Raw genomic sequence first — 26,132 nt, 5'->3', positions numbered from 1 at the left:
AATAACTTTAACGATAATTATATTAGCATCCACACCAGCTGACAATAACTTTAACGATAACTATATTAGTGTCCACACCAGCTGATGATAACTATAACTATATTAGTGTCCACACCAGCGGACGATTACTATAACAATAACTATATTAGTGTCCACACCAGCGGACGATAACTATAACAATAACTATATTAGTGTCCACACCAGCTGATGATAACTATAACGATAACTATATTAATGTCCACACCAGCGGACGATAACTATAACAATAACTATATTAGTGTCCACACCAGCTGACAATAACTTTAACGATAACTATATTAGTGTCCACACCAGCTGACAATAACTTTAACGATAACTATATTAGTGTCCACACCAGCGGACGATAACTATAACAATAACTATATTAGTGTCCACACCAGCGGACGATAACTATAACAATAACTATATTAGCATCCACACCAGCTGACAATAACTTTAACGATAACTATATTAGTGTCCACACCAGCGGACGATAACTATAACAATAACTATATTAGTGTCCACACCAGCGGACGATAACTATAACAATAACTATATTAGCATCCACACCAGCTGACAATAACTTTAACGATAACTATATTAGTGTCCACACCAGCGGACGATAACTATAACAATAACTATATTAGTGTCCACACCAGCGGACGATAACTATAACAATAACTATATTAGCATCCACACCAGCTGACAATAACTTTAACGATAACTATATTAGTGTCCACACCAGCGGACGATAACTATAACAATAACTATATTAGCATCCACACCAGCTGACAATAACTTTAACGATAACTATATTAGTGTCCACACCAGCGGACGATAACTATAACAATAACTATATTAGTGTCCACACCAGCAGACGATAACTATAACAATAACTATATTAGCATCCACACCAGCTGACAATAACTTTAACGATAACTATATTAGTGTCCACACCAGCTGACGATAACTATAACAATAACTATATTAGTGTCCACACCAGCAGACGATAACTATAACAATAACTATATTAGTGTCCACACCAGCAGACGATAACTATAACAATAACTATATTAGTGTCCACACCAGCGGACGATAACTATAACAATAACTATATTAGTGTCCACACCAGCAGACGATAACTATAACAATAACTATATTAGTGTCCACACCAGCTGACGATAACTATAACAATAACTATATTAGTGTCCACACCAGCAGACGATAACTATAACAATAACTATATTAGTGTCCACACCAGCGGACGATAACTATAACAATAACTATATTAGCATCCACACCAGCTGACAATAACTTTAACGATAACTATATTAGTGTCCACACCAGCGGACGATAACTATAACAATAACTATATTAGTGTCCACACCAGCAGACGATAACTATAACAATAACTATATTAGTGTCCACACCAGCGGACGATAACTATAACAATAACTATATTAGTGTCCACACCAGCGGACGATAACTATAACAATAACTATATTAGTGTCCACACCAGCAGACGATAACTATAACAATAACTATATTAGTGTCCACATCAGCAGACGATAACTATAACGACAACTATATTAGAATCCACGTTCCACATTATAAAACACCAGAGAACTTTGAACGAACATTCTAGTAACGTAACTATATAACTTTGAGAGAGCCTTGCCACAACATTAGCTAAAGTCCTGAGAACATTCCCTGTTAGCTGGTAAGAACAGACGTGATGAACACAACACAAGCAGAGCTGAGCTCACCGCGATATCCTGGTCCACTTTGCGTCGACTGGCCCGCACTGTGTCCAGCTGCTGCTGAGCCTCGCCCAGAGCCTGGGACTTCCTGTCCATCTCTTGCTTGAGCTCTTGCTTCTCACGCTGGGTCTGCAGGAGCTGCTCCTCCTGCTCCTCCTGCAGCGCCAGCAGCGACTTCACCTTCTCCTCCTCCTCGGCCAGCAGCCTGGAAACACCAGCAGCACTTTTACACTAAACGCTAGCGCTAAAGTAAGAGCTACCAGAGCTAGGCTAAACACAGAAACATGTCAAACTAAACTCAGAACTAATCCTGAACACAAGAAACATCAATGTTAACACAACTATGGACTTGTCCCAAATGGCACTCTAAGCACCTGCAGTAAACACCAGAAATATCACTACTAACACAGTTAAACACCAGAAATATCACTACTAACACAGCTAAACACCAGAAATATCACTACTAACACAGTTAAACACCAGAAATATCACTACTAACACAGTTAAACACTAGAAATATCACTACTAACACAGTTAAACACCAGAAATATCACTACTAACACAGCTCAACACCAGAAATATCACTACTAACACAGCTGGACACCAGAAATATCACTACTAACACAGTTAAACACCAGAAATATCACTACTAACACAGTTAAACACTAGAAATATCACTACTAACACAGTTAAACACCAGAAATATCACTACTAACACAGTTAAACACCAGAAATATCACTACTAACACAGCTAAACACCAGAAATATCACTACTAACACAGTTAAACACCAGAAATATCACTACTAACACAGTTAAACACTAGAAATATCACTACTAACACAGTTAAACACCAGAAATATCACTACTAACACAGCTCAACACCAGAAATATCACTACTAACACAGCTGGACACCAGAAATATCACTACTAACACAGCTAAACACCAGAAATATCACTACTAACACAGTTAAACACCAGAAATATCACTACTAACACAGTTAAACACTAGAAATATCACTACTAACACAGTTAAACACCAGAAATATCACTACTAACACAGTTAAACACCAGAAATATCACTACTAACACAGTTAAACACCAGAAATATCACTACTAACACAGCTAAACACTAGAAATATCACTACTAACACAGCTGAACACCAGAATTAGCACTACTAACACAGCTGAACACCAGAATTAGCACTACTAATACAGCTGAACACCAAAAATATCACTACTAACACAGCTAAACACTAGAAATATCACTACTAACACAGCTGAACACCAGAAATATCACTACTAACACAGCTAAACACCAGAAATATCACTACTAACACAGCTAAACACCAGAAATATCACTACTAACACAGCTGAACACCAGAAATATCACTACTAACACAGTTAAACACCAGAAATATCACTACTAACACAGTTAAACACCAGAAATATCACCACTAACACAGTTAAACACCAGAAATATCACTACTAACACAGCTAAACACTAGAAATATCACTACTAACACAGCTGAACTCCAGAAATATCACTACTTACACAGCTGAACACCAGAAATATCACTACTAACACAGATAAACACCAGAAATATCACTACTAACACAGCTAAACACTAGAAATATCACTACTAACACAGATAAACACCAGAAATATCACTACTAACACAGCTAAACACTAGAAATATCACTACTAACACAGCTGAACTCCAGAAATATCACTACTAACACAGATAAACACCAGAAATATCACTACTAACACAGCTAAACACTAGAAATATCACTACTAACACAGTTAAACACCAGAAATATCACTACTAACACAGCTAAACACTAGAAATATCACTACTAACACAGCTGAACTCCAGAAATATCACTACTAACACAGCTGAACACCAGAAATATCACTACTAACACAGATAAACACCAGAAATATCACTACTAACACAGCTAAACACTAGAAATATCACTACTAACACAGCTGAACACCAGAAATATCACTACTAACACAGATAAACACCAGAAATATCACTACTAACACAGCTAAACACTAGAAATATCACTACTAACACAGTTAAACACCAGAAATATCACTACTAACACAGCTAAACACTAGAAATATCACTACTAACACAGCTGAACTCCAGAAATATCACTACTAACACAGCTGAACACCAGAAATATCACTACTAACACAGATAAACACCAGAAATATCACTACTAACACAGTTAAACACCAGAAATATCACTACTAACACAGATAAACACCAGAAATATCACTACTAACACAGCTGGACACCAGAAATATCACTACTAACACAGCTAAACACTAGAAATATCACTACTAACACAGCTGAACACCAGAAATATCACTACTAACACAGCTAAACACCAGAAATATCACTACTAACACAGTTAAACACCAGAAATATCACTACTAACACAGTTAAACACCAGAAATATCACTACTAACACAGCTGAACACCAGAAATATCACTACTAACACAGTTAAACACCAGAAATATCACTACTAACACAGTTAAACACCAGAAATATCACTACTAACACAGCTCAACACCAGAAATATCACTACTAACACAGCTGAACACCAGAAATATCACTACTAACACAGCTAAACACTAGAAATATCACTACTAACACAGCTGAACACCAGAAATATCACTACTAACACAGCTGAACACCAGAAATATCACTACTAACACAGTTAAACACCAGAAATATCACTACTAACACAGCTGAACACCAGAAATATCACTACTAACACAGCTGAACACCAGAAATATCACTACTAACACAGTTAAACACCAGAAATATCACTACTAACACAGCTGAACACCAGAAATATCACTACTAACACAGCTGAACACCAGAAATATCACTACTAACACAGTTAAACACCAGAAATATCACTACTAACTAGGCATGTGCCGGTATCAAATTTTCATGTTGCGATTAATTGCTGAAGCTTTTATCACGGTATACGGTATTATCACAATATTGAAATAAGTTGCAAAAAAAGTGTTGTCATACTATAACAGGTTAAATCACTTTCTTATAACAAAATAACCAAACATTTAAATACAATAAAGCAATACACAAAAATGTATAAAGTAAACAAATATTTAAAACAGATTAAAGTGCAAAAGAATTATAAAGAACAATAGGTATGCTGAAATGTACATTTAACTAAGATTAATACATGATTTAGAAGTATTTTACATTGTCAGTTTGTTAATGAAGGAACTAATGTTAAATACTGGAGCCTTGTAGAGTGTGTGATTGAACAACAGTCAGAACATATTCAAACAATATCTAGGGCATGTAATTTAGTCCAGATTAAAATATAAAATGCAAGTTTGAAAATGAATAGCCTTAAGTCTTTAAGTATTATGTATTAGGTTATGTGATTACTGGAGAAACTGCATTTCTGCTGTTCCGTCAGCGCCCTCTGCTGTCGAAGAATGAATGTGCACTTCAGCGTGTCTCCTCATTCCGCCATGTGCTCGGCTCATGAACGGTCTGTTTACATCAGTGCACGTTCCTCTTTGACGTGTTTTTCATTTTAAACGGTTGATGGGTAAAGTATTCTTAAAATTCATTCAAAAAATCTGAATAATTCGTAATAAATAATTATTCACGGTATTTTGAAGTGCCCACGATAACAATATTGTGCATGTTCATTATTGCGGTATATCGTATTACCGTTTACCGGCACATGTCTACTACTAACACAGTTAAACACCAGAAATATCACTACTAACACAGCTCAACACCAGAAATATCACTACTAACACAGCTGAACACCAGAAATATCACTACTAACACAGTTAAACACCAGAAATATCACTACTAACACAGTTAAACACCAGAAATATCACTACTAACACAGCTCAACACCAGAAATATCACTACTAACACAGCTGAACACCAGAAATATCACTACTAACACAGCTAAACACTAGAAATATCACTACTAACACAGTTAAACACCAGAAATATCACTACTAACACAGTTAAACACCAGAAATATCACTACTAACACAGCTCAACACCAGAAATATCACTACTAACACAGCTGAACACCAGAAATATCACTACTAACACAGTTAAACACCAGAAATATCACTACTAACACAGTTAAACACCAGAAATATCACTACTAACACAGCTCAACACCAGAAATATCACTACTAACACAGCTGAACACCAGAAATATCACTACTAACACAGCTAAACACTAGAAATATCACTACTAACACAGTTAAACACCAGAAATATCACTACTAACACAGCTCAACACCAGAAATATCACTACTAACACAGCTAAACACTAGAAATATCACTACTAACACAGCTGAACACCAGAAATATCACGGCTAACACAGCTCAACACCAGAAATATCACTACTAACAGCTAAACACTAGAAATATCACTACTAACACAGTTAAACACCAGAAATATCACTACTAACACAGCTAAACACCAGAAATATCACTACTAACACAGCTGAACACTAGACATATAACTACTAACACAGCTGAACACCAGAAATATCACTATTAACACAGCTAAACACTAGAAATATCACTACCAACACAGTTAAACACCAGAAATATCACTATTAACACAGCTGAACACCAGAAATATCACTACTAACACAGCTGAACACCAGAAATATCACTACTAACACAGCTATACACTAGAAATATCACTACTAACACAGTTAAACACCAGAAATATCACTACTAACACAGTTAAACTAACACAGTTAAACACCAGAAATATCACTACTAACACAGCTGAACACCAGAAATATCACTACTAACACAGCTGAAAACCAGAAATATCACTACTAACACAGTTAAACACCAGAAATATCACTACTAACACAGTTAAACACCAGAAATATCACTACTAACACAGCTGAACACCAGAAATATCACTACTAACACAGCTGAACACTAGACATATCACTACTAACACAGCTAAACACCAGAAATATCACTACTAACACAGTTAAACACCAGAAATATCACTACTAACACAGCTAAACACCAGAAATATCACTACTAACACAGCTGAACACCAGAAATATCACTACTAACACAGCTGAACACTAGACATATCACTACTAACACAGCTAAACACCAGAAATATCACTACTAACACAGCTAAACACCAGAAATATCACTACTAACACAGAAATATCACTACTAACACAGCTGAACACCAGAAATATCACTACTAACACGGCTGAACACCAGAAATATCACTACTAACACAGAAATATCACTACTAACACAGCTGAACACCAGAAATATCACTACTAACACAGCTGAACACCAGAAATATCACTACTAACACAGCTAAACACTAGAAATATCACTACTAACAGTTAAACACCAGAAATATCACCACTAACACAGCTGAACACCAGAAATATCACTACTAACACAGTTAAACACCAGAAATATCACTACTAACACAGCTCAACACCAGAAATATCACTACTAACACAGCTGAACACCAGAAATATCACTACTAACACAGCTGAACACCAGAAATATCACTACTAACACAGCTAAACACTAGAAATATCACTACTAACACAGTTAAACACCAGAAATATCACTACTAACACAGCTGAACACCAGAAATATCACTACTAACACAGCTCAACACCAGAAATATCACTACTAACAGCTAAACACTAGAAATATCACTACTAACACAGTTAAACACCAGAAATATCACTACTAACACAGTTAAACACCAGAAATATCACTACTAACACAGCTAAACACCAGAAATATCACTACTAACACAGCTGAACACTAGACATATCACTACTAACACAGTTAAACACCAGAAATATCACTACTAACACAGCTCAACACCAGAAATATCACTACTAACACAGCTGAAAACCAGAAATAACACTATTAACACAGCTAAACACTAGAAATATCACTACTAACACAGCTGAACACTAGACATATCACTACTAACACAGCTGAACACCAGAAATATCACTACTAACACAGCTCAACACCAGAAATATCACTACTAACACAGCTGAAAACCAGAAATATCACTATTAACACAGCTAAACACTAGAAATATCACTACCAACACAGTTAAACACCAGAAATATCACTACTAACACAGCTGAACACCAGAAATATCACTACTAACACAGCTGAACACCAGAAATATCACTACTAACACAGTTAAACACCAGAAATATCACTACTAACACAGCTGAACACTAGAAATATCACTACTAACACAGTTAAACACCAGAAATATCACTACTAACACAGTTAAACTAACACAGTTAAACACCAGAAATATCACTACTAACACAGCTGAACACCAGAAATATCACTACTAACACAGCTGAAAACCAGAAATATCACTACTAACACAGTTAAACACCAGAAATATCACTACTAACACAGTTAAACACCAGAAATATCACTACTAACACAGCTGAACACCAGAAATATCACTACTAACACAGCTGAACACTAGACATATCACTACTAACACAGCTGAACACCAGAAATATCACTACTAACAGTTAAACACCAGAAATATCACCACTAACACAGCTGAACACCAGAAATATCACTACTAACACATCTAAACACTAGAAATATCACTACTAACACAGTTAAACAACAGAAATATCACTACTAACACAGCTAAACACCAGAAATATCACTACTAACACAGAAATCTCACTACTAACACAGCTAAACACCAGAAATATCACTACTAACACAGCTAAAAACCAGAAATATCACTACTAACACAGTTAAACACCAGAAATATCACTACTAACACAGCTAAACACTAGAAATATCACTACTAACACAGCTGAACACCAGAAATATCACTACTAACACAGCTGAACACCAGAAATATCACTACTAACACAGTTAAACACCAGAAATATCACTACTAACACAGCTGAACACCAGAAATATCACTACTAACACGGCTGAACACCAGAAATATCACTACTAACACAGTTAAACACCAGAAATATCACTACTAACACAGCTAAACACCAGAAATATCATGGCTAACACAGCTCAACACCAGAAATATCACTACTAACACAGCTGGACACCAGAAATATCACTACTAACACAGCTAAACACTAGAAATATCACTACTAACACAGTTGAACACCAGAAATATCACTACTAACACAGTTGAACACCAGAAATATAACTACTAACACAGCTAAACACCAGAAATATCACTACTAACACAGTTAAACACCAGAAATATCACGGCTAACACAGCTCAACACCAGAAATATCACTACTAACACAGCTGGACACCAGAAATATCACTACTAACACAGCTCAACACTAGAAATATCACTACTAACACAGCTCAACACCAGAAATATCACTACTAACACAGCTAAACACTAGAAATATCACTACTAACACAGCTGGACACCAGAAATATCACTACTAACACAGTTGAACACCAGAAATATAACTACTAACACAGATAAACACCAGAAATATCACGGCTAACACAGCTCAACACTAGAAATATCACTGTTAACACAGCTAATAATCGCTAACGCTATTAAAGATAAAGCTAACATCAATGTGTGTAGCTAAAACTAAACATCAGTGCTAATACTGAACACCATAGCTAATGGTTCTTTAAAACGGGGTTCAAACTGAAAACTAGCGCTGTAAATCAACTCCAGACCTTGTTATGCTGTGTTAATTTACACAGGCGTTAAGAGGAGCAACGGAACTCAGCAGTTAAACATTAGCACTTACACTTAACTTTTGTTTTAATGTTTATTTATCAAGTACAACAAGGTCAGAAATCAGTGTGTCTGATAACCGAGTGATGATAATGTGGTCAAAACTGTTGAGCACACACACATCAACATTTGTTCAGCAAAAACACCCAAACCATATCTCAGCTGACAGGAAGTGTGACGTGTGTGTGTGTGAGTGTGTTTAACAGAGCCTGATTTATTATTATTCAGACAGGGACTAAATGTGACCAAACCTCCTTCACCGACTTGATTAAAGATAAATAATATCTAAATAATAACTAAATATATATATATATATATATATATATATATATATATATATATATATATATATATATATATATATATATATATATATATATATATATATATATATATATATATATATTATTAAATTTAAAAAATCTAAAATATTTAAATTGACTCTTAATGTAAATTATATGTTATTAAGATATTAATAAATTATATAACAGTGTTTTCTAACACATACATAAAAATATATGCAATAAATTAGATATAAATCTATAACTATTTTTAAATAAAAACAACAGAAGTCTTTCGATATGTATATTGATATTTATATATATTTATATATGTATCTAGAAGAAGTGTTAGTGAGATGCATCTGTGGGTTTTTAAGTGTGAGGGTGGCGCTTCCTTTAGAGTCACTCACAACCTTTCTGTCTCTCTCTCTCTCTCTCTCTCTCTCTCTCTCTCTCTCTCTCTCTCTCTGGTTAGAGTGTGTGTGTGTGTGTGTGTGTGTGTGTGTGTGTGTGTGTGTGTGTGTGTGCACCTGGTCTGTGTGTATCTGTACGTCTCTTCCTCCTGTCGCGCTCTGATCTGCTGCTCTAGAGCTTCCTGTAGTCTGTGATGAAGTTCTTCCAGCTCTCTGATTCTCCGCCGCTGATGTTCGGCCTCCAGATCACGCACCGCCACCTCCGCTCGAAGATTCGCACGCGCCTGCCACACACACACACACACACACACACACACAAGCTGGAGCTCAGTTTGACTGTTCGTATGGGTCTTCCTGCTCATGTTCGTTGCCCTTTACACTTTTGATGCAGTGTTAAAGAAAGTTAGCAGTTTGTTCAGCTGTAAGAGAGAGATTGTTTTGCTCCTGTATCTTTAAGACTTTGATATATAAATATATCATATAAATATATCGATATATAAATGACCTCTTCTAGTTCATTCTGTCGTTTATCATGCCAATGTGTGGATTTGTGAATGTGGGCGGGTCATATGCTAATGAGCCCCTGCTTGAGATGTCAATCACAGAGAGTTATTTTTCAATAATTTTAATTATTATTTAAGTATATATATATATATATACACGTTTTGTAATAATATTAAAATTATAATATATTTGAATAAAAATTTGATTTTGTTTAGAAATTTAAACTTGTCTAGATATAGGATTTAACACTTATTTTTTATTTAAATTATTAAAGTCATTTATTTTTGTATTATTTTGTATTCATTTAAAAGTTATATATTTTTAAATTAATATTAAGACATTTACTTGTCTGGATATAGAATCACACTTTTTTATTTAAAGTGTCTCAGAGAGACATCTGTGGTCGAACTCGGCGGATATCGTGGCGAAAGGAAAGAGCTTTCTCCACGATTCGCCGGTTTTGCCTTGCAAACTTTTCAATAAAAGTTTGCAGAGGCGAAGGCGCGTTCGGCAGTGTTTAACCTGCGCACCGCTGAGATCAGGATCCGCGCCCAGGTAGGCGGGAGGGCCTGGCCCATCATGGCCTGAGGGCTGGAGACAGAGCCAGAGTACCAGTATTGCCTTTCGTGTGCCCCCTCATAGGAGTAGGTCGCAGAAGAGGCCGGTCTCCCGTAGGAAGAAGGATCCCTCATAGTTTTTCTTCATAGAGCGTTTCTCCAGGTGCTTCTTACATCAGGCCTGGGGCGGCCCGCCTTGGCTTGATCAGTGAGAGCGCCCCTTTCAGGCATGCAAGGGCGGTAGAACATTCCCCCTGTAGGTGGCTTACTGCAGCACCAGGAGCTGGGCTGTGGAGGTGAGCGTGTGTTGGCTTTCCCTTGGTGGTCAAGATATCGCGAGGCAGGCCACCGCTCATGGTATCATATGAATGTAATTAAGGCCTCCTCTCATGGTGAGAGTTGTGTTGGGGCCGCCGCTCATTTCTACAGAAATGTTAGCGGAGTACTAAGCGGTAGGACGCCCTTCTGGGAGAATGAGTGTTTTTCTACCGATAGGGGTTTTTACTACGTGTCTTCGGTTTCCCTAAGCCACCGCAGGTTAGAGTAGTTTGTCTCTGTTAGAGTGTGTTTATTAGAGACTGACGCTGGAGCATCAGTTGGGCATGTGGCCTAGGCTATGTGGATGAGGGAGGTGCTGTCACCTCTGGCTGTTCACTACGTGATTCTGAGCCCCTTTTGCCATCCCTGTGTATGTCAGCCTCCTCTCACTTGAGAGTCGTTTGGTCAAAGCAGCCAGTTTTTACTAAATGTCTGGCAGATACGTTGGCTATTGTAAGACTCGTTTAACGCTTGTAGGCTTTACAAGCCTCCCTGAGGACGGGTCCCCATAGCAGTGCAATGGGTAGTTACTAGTCAGCCAGTGGTCTAACTGTCAAGGGTTTCATAGCAGTCAGTTGTAGACTTGCTAGCAGGTGGTAGGCCTCACCAGGGGCCTCATTTATAAAACTTTGCGTAGGATTTGCGTCAGAAGTGGCGTACGGATGAAACATAGGACGTGCGTACGCACAGAAATATTCGGATTTATAAAACCGTGCGCACGCACATCCTACACAGTTTTCCCTTAATAAATCACAATCAATTCTAAATGTAGCGCAGCTTTTGCGGCTTCATGTCACGCCCATAGTTGCCCATAAATAGTCCGTGAAACGCCCACAAGTTAATATTCATCGATTGTGAAATCATGGCAAATACAGAGAGGAAATCAAAAAAACGTAACTTCACTCAATGTGAAGTAGAAATTATCGTTGGCGAGGTGGAAAAGAGGAGAAAAATATTTTTTGGAGGGCAGTGTGGGCATTAATAATGCCAAAAAGGCACTTGAGTGGCAAAAGGTTGCAGACGCCGTAAATGCTGTAGCCTCACAACCTCGGACCGTGGCCGAAAAAAAAAGAAATGGTCGGACATCAAAGTCGAGGCAAAAAAGCGTCTAGCGCTCCATCGCCAGAGTGTGTCTGCCCCGGGTGGGGAAAGGGAACCGGAGCTGAGCCTCTTGATGAGAGACTGGCGGAAATTATTGGGGAATCCCTATTAATCCCTATCCCTATTATCTACGTGGAAATGGGAAATAGTTCAGTGCAAATGTAATTTCTTGCAGCTTTCTGAATGGTTGAGGCATACGTCATATGTTATTTTATCGAAAATAAAACAAACTAAAGGCATTTGCATGAATACCATGATTCCGTAGCTGATGAAGAAATTTTTACTATGAAAACAACTTTCCCCAGTGGACAATTAATACATCTACCTATCTATTTATCTATATATCTCCCTAATTATCTATCTATCTGTCTATCTAATTGCATCTATCTCTGCTACGCCAGATGGACACATTGACGAGAATATCAGTTTTGTACATTATTTCGTTTTGTTTACCATATTATTTATGAGGATGAATTGCATAACATGCCAATATTGTTGACGAACATATTTCACATTTTTTTTTCTCATTTCTGTTGTAATTTTCGTTTGATTTTGTTTGTTACTGCAGATTGATCAAACGGGTGTTCGTGTAGGCTGTTAAATGTAATACTTGCTTTGTGAAGTCTTCATGTTATTTATGAGAGGCAGTATTGCCATTTCTTTTACACAACGGTCTACAGTTTCACACACTTTCACGTGTTTCTTCCATCTGCCGACGGTGTCGCCATTTCTCATTTCACCCGTTTTTGTGCGTACGCCTGGGTCAGAGCTTGCGTGAAGGACCGCACATTTTCCCGTCAAGTTTGCTTTTTATAAATACCAATTATTGCATAGAGAGTGGCGTACGCCTTCTTTTGTGCGTACGCAACGTTTATAAATGAGGCCCCAGGCCTCCTTGGAGGCGAGTTCCTGAGTGGGATACTCGGGGAGCTAGCATGGCTTGCTATCAGGTAGTAGGCCTCATCAGGCCTCCTTGAGGGCGAGGGCCAATGAGTGACATCGGTATGGCTAGCCTGACTGGCTATCAGATGGTAGGCCTCATCAGGCCTCCGTGAAGACGAGCCTCCAGGGTCTTCTTTGTTACTCTCACATTTTGCATGTTTGTTATCAGTTGGCAGGCCTCTAAAGCTAGGCCTCGCTGGAGGAGTGCTCTGAGTCTCAGTCACTTGACGGTTAGCATGGTAAAGTAAGTGCTAGCAGGTGGTAGGCCTCACTAGGCTTGCTATCAGATAGAAGGCCTCGTCAGGCTTCTTTTTGAAGGTGACATCCAGGGGTAGAATACTCGGGCAGCTAGCCCGACTTGCTATTAGGGTAGGCCTCACCAGGCCTCCTGGAGGGCAAGTATCGATGCAGGGCATCGGAATAACTAGCCCGGCTGGCTATCAGGTTATAGGCCACAGTAAGCCTCCCTGAGGGTCGGCTCTCAGGTGGAAGGCCTCAGCCAGGCCTCCCTGGAGGTGAGTACCGATGTGTGGCATCGGGAGTATTTTAGCTTGGCAGGCTATCAGGTGGTAGGCCTCATCAGGCCTCCCTGAAGGCAGGTACCGATGTTTGGCATCGAGGTAAAGCTAGCCTGGCCGGCTATCAGGTTATAGGCCATTGCGCTTCCCTGAGGGTCGGCTGTCAAGTGGAAGGCCTCACCAGGCCTCCTGGATAAGGCATGTTATCAGTTGGAAGTTGTTCGTCACATCGGGACAGCTAGCCTGCCGGCTATCAGGTTGTAGGCCTCATCAGGCCTCCCTGAAGGCCTGCTGTTAGTTGGAAGGCCTTAACCAGGCCTCTCTGAAGGCGAGCACCGACGTACGGCGTCCGGGTCTGTGGCCTAGCAGGTTATCAGGTGGAAGGCCTTACTAGGCCTCCCTGAGGGTGAGCTCCCAGGTTGTGGTCACTTGAACAGTTAGCATTGCTATCTGACAGTAGGCCCGCACTGGGCTTCCCTAGAGGTGACCTCAGCTGCTCAGGGTTAGCATGCTTCGCTGGCAGGTAGTAGGCCTCACCAGGCCTCCCCAAGGGCATGTTCCTGGGACCCAGTCACCTGAGAAACAGTTAGCACGAGTCGCTAGCAGGTAGCAGGCCTCACTAGGCCTCCCTTGAGGGTGAGTTCCTGAGTGAGGATACTCGGGTAGCCAGCATAGCTCGCTATCAGGTAGCAGGCCGTTCCGGGCCTCCCTAAAGGCTTGCTATCAGGTAGTAGGCCTCACTAGGCCTCCCTGAGGGTGAGTTCCCGAGTCAGGATGCTCGGCTAGCTGATGTACCTTGACTGTCAGGTAGTAGGCCTTCATTAGGCCTCCCTGAGAAAACGAGTTTCCTTTTTTCCAACTACTTTGACAGTCGGCTTCAACTGCTATCAGGTAGTAGGCCCCACGGGGCCTCCTTGAAGGCGAAGTTTCCAAGTCTAGGCACTTCTCGGTTACCAGTTCTCTGTGAGTAGAACCTATGGTAGCTTAGCCTACAGCTGGGGGTTACCCGCCAGGCAGGTTCAGCTGCTCCCCTCACTGAGGGCCTCCCTGTTAGATCAGTCCTTAGGCCCTTTCGGCCTCCCTACTGCTTTGAAACACAAGCACCTGGTAGATCCTTGATTTGAGCATACAGACTCCCCTCGCTAGCAAGGGTTGTAAAGCGCTACGCTGAGTATTGCTCTCTGAGATAACCCGTCTCTGAGTTCCGGGCTAAGTAGGACTGCCAGTTTTTCAGTCCCTTAGTTTGGATGCCTCCTGGGCACCATCCAGAGGCTCTGTTTCTGAACAGACAGGGTTGGCTAAACCGAAGTGTCCATAACACTTAGGGCACCAGGCCAGGCCTCCCTGGTGGCACTCGGGATAACTTGTTTCCCGAGTAGTGACTGGCTGGGGCTCCTTCGGGTCCCCTAGCCACATTCCCTTAAAGGGACCCCTTCTGTCGAAGTAGTGGTCCCGGGCCTTTGAGCAGTCTGGACAGAACCTCACGCAGTGCGTTAAGGCTCCGTTTAGGTGCATAGCTTGAGCTATGACCGTAGGGAATGCTGTCGCTGACAGCCCAGTGTGACCTGAGGGGGAGTCGCTCAGGTTTTTCAGTTGAATTTACTTTTGTTGACAGTTGTCACTGCCAACAGGCAGACACTCCCCTCAGCATGGCGGCGTGGGTATATCGTTCCCCATAGCGTCAGCTGACGCAGCGAGAGTTCCCTTTCGAAAGGGAACGTCTCAGGTTACGTATGTAACCTCTGTTCGCTGAGAACAGGGAACGAAACGCTGCTTCTCGTTGCCATGCTTCAGGGCCTATCTGCCATACAGTCCCTTCAGACGAGAAGATGTGTATGTGTTGGCACGGCGCCCTTATATACTTCCGGGTCGCATATTGATGATGTCATGGGATGTCGCCGGTCAATAGGATTGACGTGATTCGATACATGAGTGTGTGTGTGTGTGTGTGTGTGTGTGTGGGCATGTTTTTGTGAAATATCAGGACACAAATGTGTATAATGACATGGGTATTACAAATGAAGGGTGAAATATGAGGACGTTCCCCATGTCCTCACTTTTCAAAATGCTTATAAATCACACAGAACAAGGTTTTTTTCACAGAAAGTGAACTGCACAGTCTCCTGTGAGGGCTAGGTTTAGGGGCAGGGTCAGTGTAAGGGGATAGAAAATACGGTTTGTACGGTATAAAAACCATTACGCCTATGGAATGTCCCCACATTTCACAAAAACAAACGTGGGTGTGTGTGTGGGTATATGTGTGTGTGTGTTTGTGTGTGTGTGGACTGGTAATCCCTACGTTATGGGGACAAAATGTCCCCACAAAGATGGCAATATCCAAAATCCTCGTCCTTGTGGGGACATTTTTAGGTCCCCATGAGGAAAACATCTTATAAATCAGACTAAGTGATGTTTTTTGAAAATGTAAAAATGCAGAATGTCTCCTGTGATGGGTAGGTTTAGGGGCAGGGGCAGTGTGTGTGTGTGTGTGTGTGTGTGTGTGTGTGTGTGTGTGTGTGTGTGTGTGTGTGTGTGTGTGTGTGTGTGTGTGTGTGTGTGTGTGTGTGATGGATAGGTTTAGGGGCAGGGGCAGTGTAGGGGGATAGGATATAAGGTATTTACGGTATAAAAACCATTACGCCTAAAGAAAGTCCCCATAAAACATGAAAACCCAACGTGTGTGTGTGTGTGTGTGTGAGTGTGTGTGTGTGAGTGTGTGTGTGTGTGTGTGAGTGTGTGTGAGAGTGTGTGTGTGTGTGTGTGTGTGTGCGTGCGTGCGTGCGTGTGTGTGTGCATGTGTGTGTGTGTGTGTGTGTGTGTGTGTGTGTGTGTGTGTGTACCTCCTGAGCCTCGCACAGCTGCTTCTCCAGGGTGTTCTGCAGCTGGTGGTGCTGGCTGCTCCTCCTGAGCTCCTCCTGCTCCAGCGAGGCTCTCGTCTGCCTCTGCGCCTCCTTCAGCAGCTGCAGCTCCACCAGCTGCTCCTCCCGCTCCCCCTGCAGCTCCTGCAGCCGCTGCGTCTCCTCCGCCCGCTGCGCCCGCCTCCGCTCCCGCTCCACCCGCTGCTCCCGCCGCCGCTCCTTCAGCTCCTCGTGCAGCGACGCCCGGCCCTCGGCCGACAGGCGGAGAGCGGTCTGGATCGCTGACAGATCAATTAACCAATCACATCACATTCACTGCTGCATTTATAGAGGAAACTTACATATTATTACAGGAAAACAATAATAATAATTCAGAAAATTATTTTGTTCCATTTTTTCTAGTTTTTCCAAAGAAAACAAGTCACTGAAATAACTATTCTCATATTTAACACATATATCAATTATTTTATTAATTTGTAAAATATTTCATATTACATTGCATAATTTCTTTGGGGGAAAATACTTTTTCTATTTTTCAGTTTTTTTTATTATAATTTGTTTTTTAAATAATTAAACAAATTCAACTTTTATAAATTTATCTTAATTAATTTAATTTGCATTGTTTGGTCTTTTTATATATATATTACAGACCAAACAATGCAAATATTTAATATGTAATATTATATATACAGTATATATATATATATTCATTTTTATATTAAACTTTTTCAATTTTAAATATTAATTTAATTTACATATTTTGGTCTGTAGATGAATAAATGATATGTATTGTATAAATTGTACAATACATATAATACTGACAAATGTTTAATAAAAAATATGTAAAATTATGTTATTTTTAATAGAAAACAAAATTAAAAAAACTTTTCGTAAAATTTTTACGTAAAATGTTTTCTAGTTTTCTTGTGAATTATGATGATAATGATGTTTTCTATAGTGTTTTTGCGGTGAAATGCGAGTGAAATCCGACCTGTGATCCACTCCTGTCTCTGTCTGGAGTCCGGCGCGCTGATCTCGAAGCTCTTGTTGAGCGTCTTCACGCAGAACATGCATCTCTTCCCGTCCCGGTCCGTCAGCACCTGTCAATCACAGGCGAGACGAGGCGTCAGACAGGACCAACATGCTGGATGTGAGCAGGCGTGAGCGCCATACCTCCACACAGCAGTTCTGGTCCATCTCGATGACGCCCTTACAGTCCCGCGCGTCCTCGCTGGCGAAGTACGAGAAGGAGCCGGGCTTCAGGCAGAACCAGCGCTCCGTCCAGTTCCTGCGCAGGTGTCCCTTCTTCCACAGGTAGCCCTGAAACACACGCACACGTGTAACGCATTACAAGTAACTGGTAAAGTAACGCATTACAAGTAACTGGTAAAGTAACGCATTACAAGTAACTGGTAAAGTAACGCATTACAAGTAACTCGAGTTACGTAATCAGATTACTTTTTCAAGTAACTAGTAAAGTAACGCATTACAAGTAACTCGAGTTACGTAATCAGATTACTTTTTCAAGTAACTAGTAAAGTAACGCATTACAAGTAACTCGAGTTACGTAATCAGATTACTTTTTCAAGTAACTAGTAAAGTAACGCATTACAAGTAACTCGAGTTACGTAATCAGATTACTTTTTCAAGTAACTAGTAAAGTAACGCATTACAAGTAACTCGAGTTACATAATCAGATTACTTTTTCAAGTAACTAGTAAAGTAACGCATTACAAGTAACTCGAGTTACGTAATCAGATTACTTTTTCAAGTAACTAGTAAAGTAACGCATTACAAGTAACTCGAGTTACGTAATCAGATTACTTTTTCAAGTAACTGGTAAAGTTACACATTCCAAGTAACTCGAGTTACGTAATCAGATTGCTTTTTCAAGTAACTGGTAAAGTAACGCATTACAAGTAACTCGAGTTACGTAATCAGATTACTTTTTCAAGTAACTAGTAAAGTAACGCATTACAAGTAACTCGAGTTACGTAATCAGATTACTTTTTCAAGTAACTAGTAAAGTAACGCATTACAAGTAACTCGAGTTACGTAATCAGATTACTTTTTCAAGTAACTAGTAAAGTAACGCATTACAAGTAACTCGAGTTACGTAATCAGATTACTTTTTCAAGTAACTAGTAAAGTAACGCATTACAAGTAACTCGAGTTACGTAATCAGATTACTTTTTCAAGTAACTAGTAAAGTAACGCATTACAAGTAACTCGAGTTACGTAATCAGATTACTTTTTCAAGTAACTGGTAAAGTTACACATTCCAAGTAACTCGAGTTACGTAATCAGATTGCTTTTTCAAGTAACTGGTAAAGTAATGCATTACAAGTAACTCGAGTTACGTAATCTGATTGCTTTTTCAAGTAACTGGTAAAGTAAAGCATTACAAGTAACTCGAGTAACGTAATCAGATTACTTTTAAAAGTAACTAGTAAAGTAACGCATTACAAGTAACTCGAGTTGCGTTATCAGATTACCTTTTCAAGTAACTAGTAAAGAAATGCATTCCAAGTAACTCGAGTTGCGTAATCAGATTACTTTTTCAAGTAACTAGTAAAGAAACGCATTACAAGTAACTCGAGTTACGTAATCAGATTACTTTTTCAAGTAACTAGTAAAGTAACGCATTACAAGTAACTCGAGTTACGTAATCAGATTACTTTTTCAAGTAACTGGTAAAGTAACGCATTACAAGTAACTCGAGTTACGTAATCAGATTACTTTTTCAAGTAACTAGTAAAGTAACGCATTACAAGTAACTCGAGTTACGTAATCAGATTACTTTTAAAAGTAACCAGTAAAGTAACGCATTACAAGTAACTCGAGTTGCGTAATCAGTTTACTTTTAAAAGTAACTAGTAAAGAAACACATTACAAGTAACTCGAGTTACGTAATCAGATTACTTTTTCAAGTAACTGGTAAAGTATCGCATTACAAGTAACTCGAGTTACGTAATCAGATTACTTTTTCAAGTAACTAGTAAAGTAACGCATTACAAGTAACTCGAGTTACGTAATCAGATTACTTTTTCAAGTAACTGGTAAAGTATCGCATTACAAGTAACTCGAGTTACGTAATCAGATTACTTTTAAAAGTAACCAGTAAAGTAACGCATTACAAGTAACTCGAGTTACGTAATCAGATTACTTTTTCAAGTAACTAGTAAAGTAACGCATTACAAGTAACTCGAGTTACGTAATCAGATTACTTTTTCAAGTAACTGGTAAAGTATCGCATTACAAGTAACTCGAGTTACGTAATCAGATTACTTTTTCAAGTAACTAGTAAAGTAACGCATTACAAGTAACTCGAGTTACGTAATCAGATTACTTTTTCAAGTAACTAGTAAAGTAACGCATTACAAGTAACTCGAGTTACGTAATCAGATTACTTTTAAAAGTAACCAGTAAAGTAACGCATTACAAGTAACTCGAGTTGCGTAATCAGTTTACTTTTAAAAGTAACTAGTAAAGAAACACATTACAAGTAACTCGAGTTGCGTAATCAGATAACTTTTTCAAGTAACTGGTAAAGTATCGCATTACAAGTAACTCGAGTTACGTAATCAGATTACTTTTTCAAGTAACTAGTAAAGTAACGCATTACAAGTAACTCGAGTTACGTAATCAGATTACTTTTTCAAGTAACTGGTAAAGTATCGCATTACAAGTAACTCGAGTTACGTAATCAGATTACTTTTAAAAGTAACCAGTAAAGTAACGCATTACAAGTAACTCGAGTTACGTAATCAGATTACTTTTTCAAGTAACTAGTAAAGTAACGCATTACAAGTAACTCGAGTTACGTAATCAGATTACTTTTTCAAGTAACTGGTAAAGTATCGCATTACAAGTAACTCGAGTTACGTAATCAGATTACTTTTTCAAGTAACTAGTAAAGTAACGCATTACAAGTAACTCGAGTTACGTAATCAGATTACTTTTTCAAGTAACTGGTAAAGTATCGCATTACAAGTAACTCGAGTTACGTAATCAGATTACTTTTAAAAGTAACCAGTAAAGTAACGCATTACAAGTAACTCGAGTTGCGTAATCAGTTTACTTTTAAAAGTAACTAGTAAAGAAACACATTACAAGTAACTCGAGTTGCGTAATCAGATAACTTTTTCAAGTAACGCACCTCTTTCAGCACGTTCCCCACCATCTCTCGATACACCTTCTCCACGGCCAAGGACAGGCTCTCTGCGTCGGCTCCTCGGCTGGCGGCCACTGCGTTCACCAGCTCCAGGAAGCTCCAGACGCTCAGCCCGTCCTTCTGAACGCCGTCCTCCAGCTCCACGCAGCTCAGCTCCACCGTCATCACGCTGCTCACCTTCCTCAGCAGATACTCCGCCTGATCACATACAAATGCGCTTACGTCCCGGGAGGTTCCCATGAAAGATTATCAAAACACGCCGGCACGCCACTACCTTCAACATTGAATTTATGTTTAAAATGTTTACAAAACATTGAACCGACATCACTAAATGGTTGTTAAAAGCCTAACAATGGTAACTAACACTTTTTATCGTAGTATATATTTTTTTAGTACTGTCAAATCGATTAATCGTGATTAATCGCACAAACATAAAAGTTTGATTATATATTACGTGTATATTTATACACACACACACACACACACACACACACACACAATCATATATATTCACACACACACTTATTACAAAAACACAAGCTTTTATATTAGAATCGATTAATCGTGATTAATGTACAAACTTTTATGTTAGATGCGATTAATCGCGATTAATCGATTGGACTCTATATATGTTAGATTATATATATATGTGTGTGTGTGTGTGTGTGTGTGTGTGTGTATAAAGTATGTGTGTATGTTTAAAATATAATATGTATGTGTATGTTAGATTTGTTTGTGGGTAACAAAATACTTATAAATCAATTTAGAAATTTTAAACACTGAAATGCCGGCTGGAATCAGAACAATGTCAAGGGACGTGAAAGTCTTTTTGATTTCATGCTGATGTTATGGTGGTCAAGCTGGTTTTTGAAACATGGTAGCTGGATTTTTGCTGGTCTGAGGTAGACGTAACGATTGCTACTGACGAAGAGCCTCAACCGGACCGGCAGAATCTGGTTTTGGTTGGAGTTGAGACGTGTGTGAGCTCACCTCCTCCGGTACGAGTGCGAGAGGGTATTTGTCCTCTGCCAGGAAGTTGAAGAGACACCAGAGCCGCAGAGCGTCCTGATTGGTCAGAACCTGGAGTGTGTCGGGGCGGTAGTTTTTCTTGGAACACAGAGTCCAGCACAGCTCGTCGACTTCCTCTTTAATGAACGTCCCCTCCGTCACCTGATCACACAGCAAACGCAACAAAATCAATGAGTTTCACTAGCTATGTTTCCATCCAAAGTTGTAAATTGAACTTAAAATATGGCATAATATATGGAATATAAAGCAGCGTTTCCATCTCGTGTGTTCATAAGAACAAAATCATCACTTCCTGGGAAAGTGGCTCAAATATCAGTAAACATAGCTCAAATATAACACAAAGAGCATGATAAGTCATGCCAACATGGCTGAGAGCAGCAGACTAACTGCTAAAATGTGTAAATAAAGACATTTAGGGACTATTTTAAGCAAAAAGGTTGAAAACCCATGAATACATTGAGTTGTAATGAGACATAATTGCTTTTGATACAATTTCATTAACATTTTTGACCACAAGGGAGCGCTACCCTGGCACTATTTGAGTACCTTCAGGGCATGGCGCCGAAAACACATACTGAGTTTCGTAATGATATGCCAATGTGTTTGTAAAATATAGCAATATGCAAAACCATTGCAGTTACAGCTTTGGACCTTTTTTTGTCATTTTGTTTTTAAAATGTGGACCAAGTGGTGCAGTCCCACTACTTTTTGTGTGTGTCCTAAGAGTGCCCCCATACATAAGCTTGTCAAATTTGGTGAGTTAAAGACATTTGTATTTGTGAGCATGTAAAAAAGCCCCACACTGACTTTAATTGCATTTTTTTTGCCACTTACTATAAAAATCTTGACATTTGGCCCTTTACACTTAGTCAGTCTGCTATGATTCCATTTTTCCTACGATGGTTTTGTCTCGATCGGACTAACGGTTTCAAAGATATTTGTGAAGATTGTTTAAATGCTAAATCCCAACGTTGCACAAACCATAAGGTGAAACCTAGCATGTTTGGTATCGTTGGACTCGTTCAGGAGTTTCATGAAAATGGCCTAGGAGGAGTTTGAAAAAGTAGGTTTTTCTGAAAATTCAAAATGCCGTTTCTAGCCCGTACGGTTCAAAAGTTATTAGCACAAACGTAAGTCAAACTTTGGACAGGTGGTGGCGCTAGAGGGATTGAGTTAGAGACTCCAAAGTTGCCATGGTGAATGTTTTGATTGTCCCTTATCGGTGTGCCAAATTTCATAACTTTCCCATAAGTGGTTCTATGGGCTGGCAAAGACTTCCAGAGCGGAAGAAGAAACGGAAGAAGAAATATAGCTGCAAGCTGCAAGCAGCAATACCAGGGCCAAGCGCAAAGAAGAAGACAAGACATGTCAAAATGGCTGAGTGTCAGATAATCAGCAGCAATGAGCAATTAAACACATTTTAAGATGATTTTAGGCAAAAGGGCTGAAAAAAGCATTGTAGTCTATGGGAATTTCATGTTTTGTTCTATTATAGCGCCACCAAGAGGCACAATCCTACAACTTTTTTAATGTGTCCTCGGAGTGAGCCCATACATGTCTATGTCAATTTTAGTGAAGATATCTCATTTCATTTTTGAGTTATAGACATTTATATGAAAAAACACGTAAAAAATGACTGACACCTGACTTTGATTGGATTTTACTCCCCCTTACTATCAATATTTTGACATTTGGGTATTAGCGTTTAGCTTTGACCTATGTTTCTGAACTTCTGACGCTGGTTTCGTCTCGATCGGACTAGCGGTTTCGAAGATATCAGCTAATGTTTTTAAAGCGCTAAATTACAACGTTGCACAAACCATACGCCGAAACCTGGCAAGTCTGGTATCGTTGGACTCGGCAAGGATTCAGGAGACAAAAAAAGTTACTCCCATGAAAATAAGTCAACCACACCCAAAGTTAAAAGCATTTGAAAAATAATTCTCCACAAGGTGGCACTGTTTCGAAACTTCTCAGGCTCCTTCAAGGCACCGTGTTGATGACCCATACCGAGTTTCGCAACAATCCGTTCCTGAGTTCATAAAATACAGCATTTTAGCACATTATTCAAAATGGCCGACAGCCAAAATGGCTCATATGGTAAAATTGGACATCAAACGATGAATCTAACGAGACCACTTTTATGATATTTGGAGAAACAGTTCAGAAGTTATAAGCAAAAATAGCAATTTTTCGTATCTCCGGACCAGTAGGTGGCGCTGCACCGAAACTCTTCATGTTGCCTCAGGTCATGCTTGTGATGACATGTACCAAGTTTGGTCGGAATACGATAAAGCGTTGCGGAGATACAGCCTTATGTGTATTTTCGCAACCGCTACGTAAAATTTGTTTGAGCGTTTATCGAAAACGATTTGACGAATCAACTTGAATTCCATACCTTTTTGTCAGCATGATCTGAAGATGATCTGGTTAAATTTTCGTGCAAATCAGATGAACTGTCTAGGACGAGTTTGCAAAAGTAGGTTTATCGGAAAATCCAAAATGGCGGGAACATTTTCATGACGGAAAATGACGTCATAAGGTGCGATCAAATCGCCATGAACTCCGGAATCAGAGGGAAAAATAACTTTGTTTCTATCCCTTATGGTTCAAAAGTTATTAGCATAAACATGAGTCAAACTTTGGACTGATGGTGGCGCAAGAGGGATTAAGTTAGAGACTCAAAATTTGCTGTGATGACAACTCAAAATGTCTTTTTTCGGGGTGCCAAATTTCACAACTTTTCACCATATGGTTCTATGGGCTGCCATCGACTCCCATGGCGGAAGAAGAAGAAGAATAGGAACGCTAACCTTCGGTGCTTGGCCCCTAATGAAAATGTAAGTCACTCAATCAGGCTCTTTTCCCTCCATCATAAACAAGTGTCATCTCAGACGCTTCTGGAGGGAATTAAACCAGTGTGTGTTGCGCTACCTTGTCCAGGATGAACTGGTTCAGGTAGGGCATGTACCCCTGACTGGATACAGGGCCGTCATCATCATCGCTGAAGTGTCTCTCGAGGGCCGCCGGATCGTGGGGAATCCGGAAAACACTGTGAAGGTTATGAGACAAAACCTGTGCACACACACACACACACACACACACACAGAGAGAGAGAGAGTCTGACTGCAGCTTTTGTTTGATGCCAATCCGGCTAAAGCCACAGAGTGTGAGACAGATTAACAGTTTCACAAACTCAGATAACTCGACGAGAACACTGAACACTTCTGTTGCGTTATAATGAACTACAGACCTAAACTTTAACCACACACACTTTACAGCCTCACACACTGATGTGGAACCATGAAGTGCGCACTTGAAAACACTCGCACTCAGTGTATACAACATTTGCACATAACACAGAAAGCCGTTATTATATTACATGCGGTTGAATAATTCACCTCATCAATCATTCTTTACTTTGTGGACGTCCATGAAGTGAGATTTAGTACTTCTGGAGAGACTGTAGTTTGGTAAATCCATGATAGACACACACACAAGTAGACAGTCAAACACCTGTCTCTCTCACACACACACACACACACACACACACATCTGTCCCACCTTGAGCTGTGATTTGGACACTTTGCCGCTGTCTTCGGTGTCCAGGGACGTGAAGGCGTACCAGATGCTCTTCAGCAGAGCGGCTCTCAGCGCCATGGCTCGCACCTGATGACTTTACTCTCTTTTTTTCTCCTCTCCTTCATTCTCTCTGCAAGTCTGTCCACATCCTGTCTGCGTTTGCAGAACTCTGGCGCCTCCTGTCTGCAGACCTGAGATCAGTGTGCAGGAGAACAGCTGTAGATTACTGTGGTCAATACGG

General features: G+C 39.7%; 1 protein-coding gene across 2 annotated transcripts in view; it reads right to left on the bottom strand.

The window, feature by feature from the left end:
• The window catches only part of def6b (DEF6 guanine nucleotide exchange factor b), a 27,733-nt gene extending 1,651 nt beyond the window's left edge, over positions 1-26,082 (bottom strand). The window contains exons 1-9 of one of the 2 annotated variants that reach the window (XM_079808487.1): positions 25,874-26,082; positions 25,244-25,384; positions 22,271-22,450; positions 21,266-21,478; positions 18,280-18,426; positions 18,098-18,206; positions 17,089-17,387; positions 10,426-10,592; positions 1,785-1,983 (exon numbers count right to left, since the gene is read on the bottom strand). In XM_079808487.1, coding sequence (XP_079664613.1) covers positions 1,785-1,983; positions 10,426-10,592; positions 17,089-17,387; positions 18,098-18,206; positions 18,280-18,426; positions 21,266-21,478; positions 22,271-22,450; positions 25,244-25,384; positions 25,874-25,969 — 1,551 coding nt within the window. In that variant the 5' untranslated portion in view covers positions 25,970-26,082. Of the gene's footprint in view, positions 1-1,784; positions 1,984-10,425; positions 10,593-17,088; positions 17,388-18,097; positions 18,207-18,279; positions 18,427-21,265; positions 21,479-22,270; positions 22,451-25,243; positions 25,385-25,710; positions 25,760-25,873 lie in introns of those variants that run through there. The other variant, XM_079808488.1, reaches the window with a different exon arrangement.
• Between the last annotated feature and the right edge of the window lie 50 nt (positions 26,083-26,132).

The sequence above is a fragment of the Gobio gobio genome (assembly GCF_949357685.1).
Source record: "Gobio gobio genome assembly, chromosome: 24".
NCBI classification, from domain to species: domain Eukaryota; kingdom Metazoa; phylum Chordata; class Actinopteri; order Cypriniformes; family Gobionidae; genus Gobio; species Gobio gobio.
The sequence above is the reverse complement of the archived record's forward strand: the minus strand, read 5'-3'. Positions and strand labels throughout refer to the sequence as shown.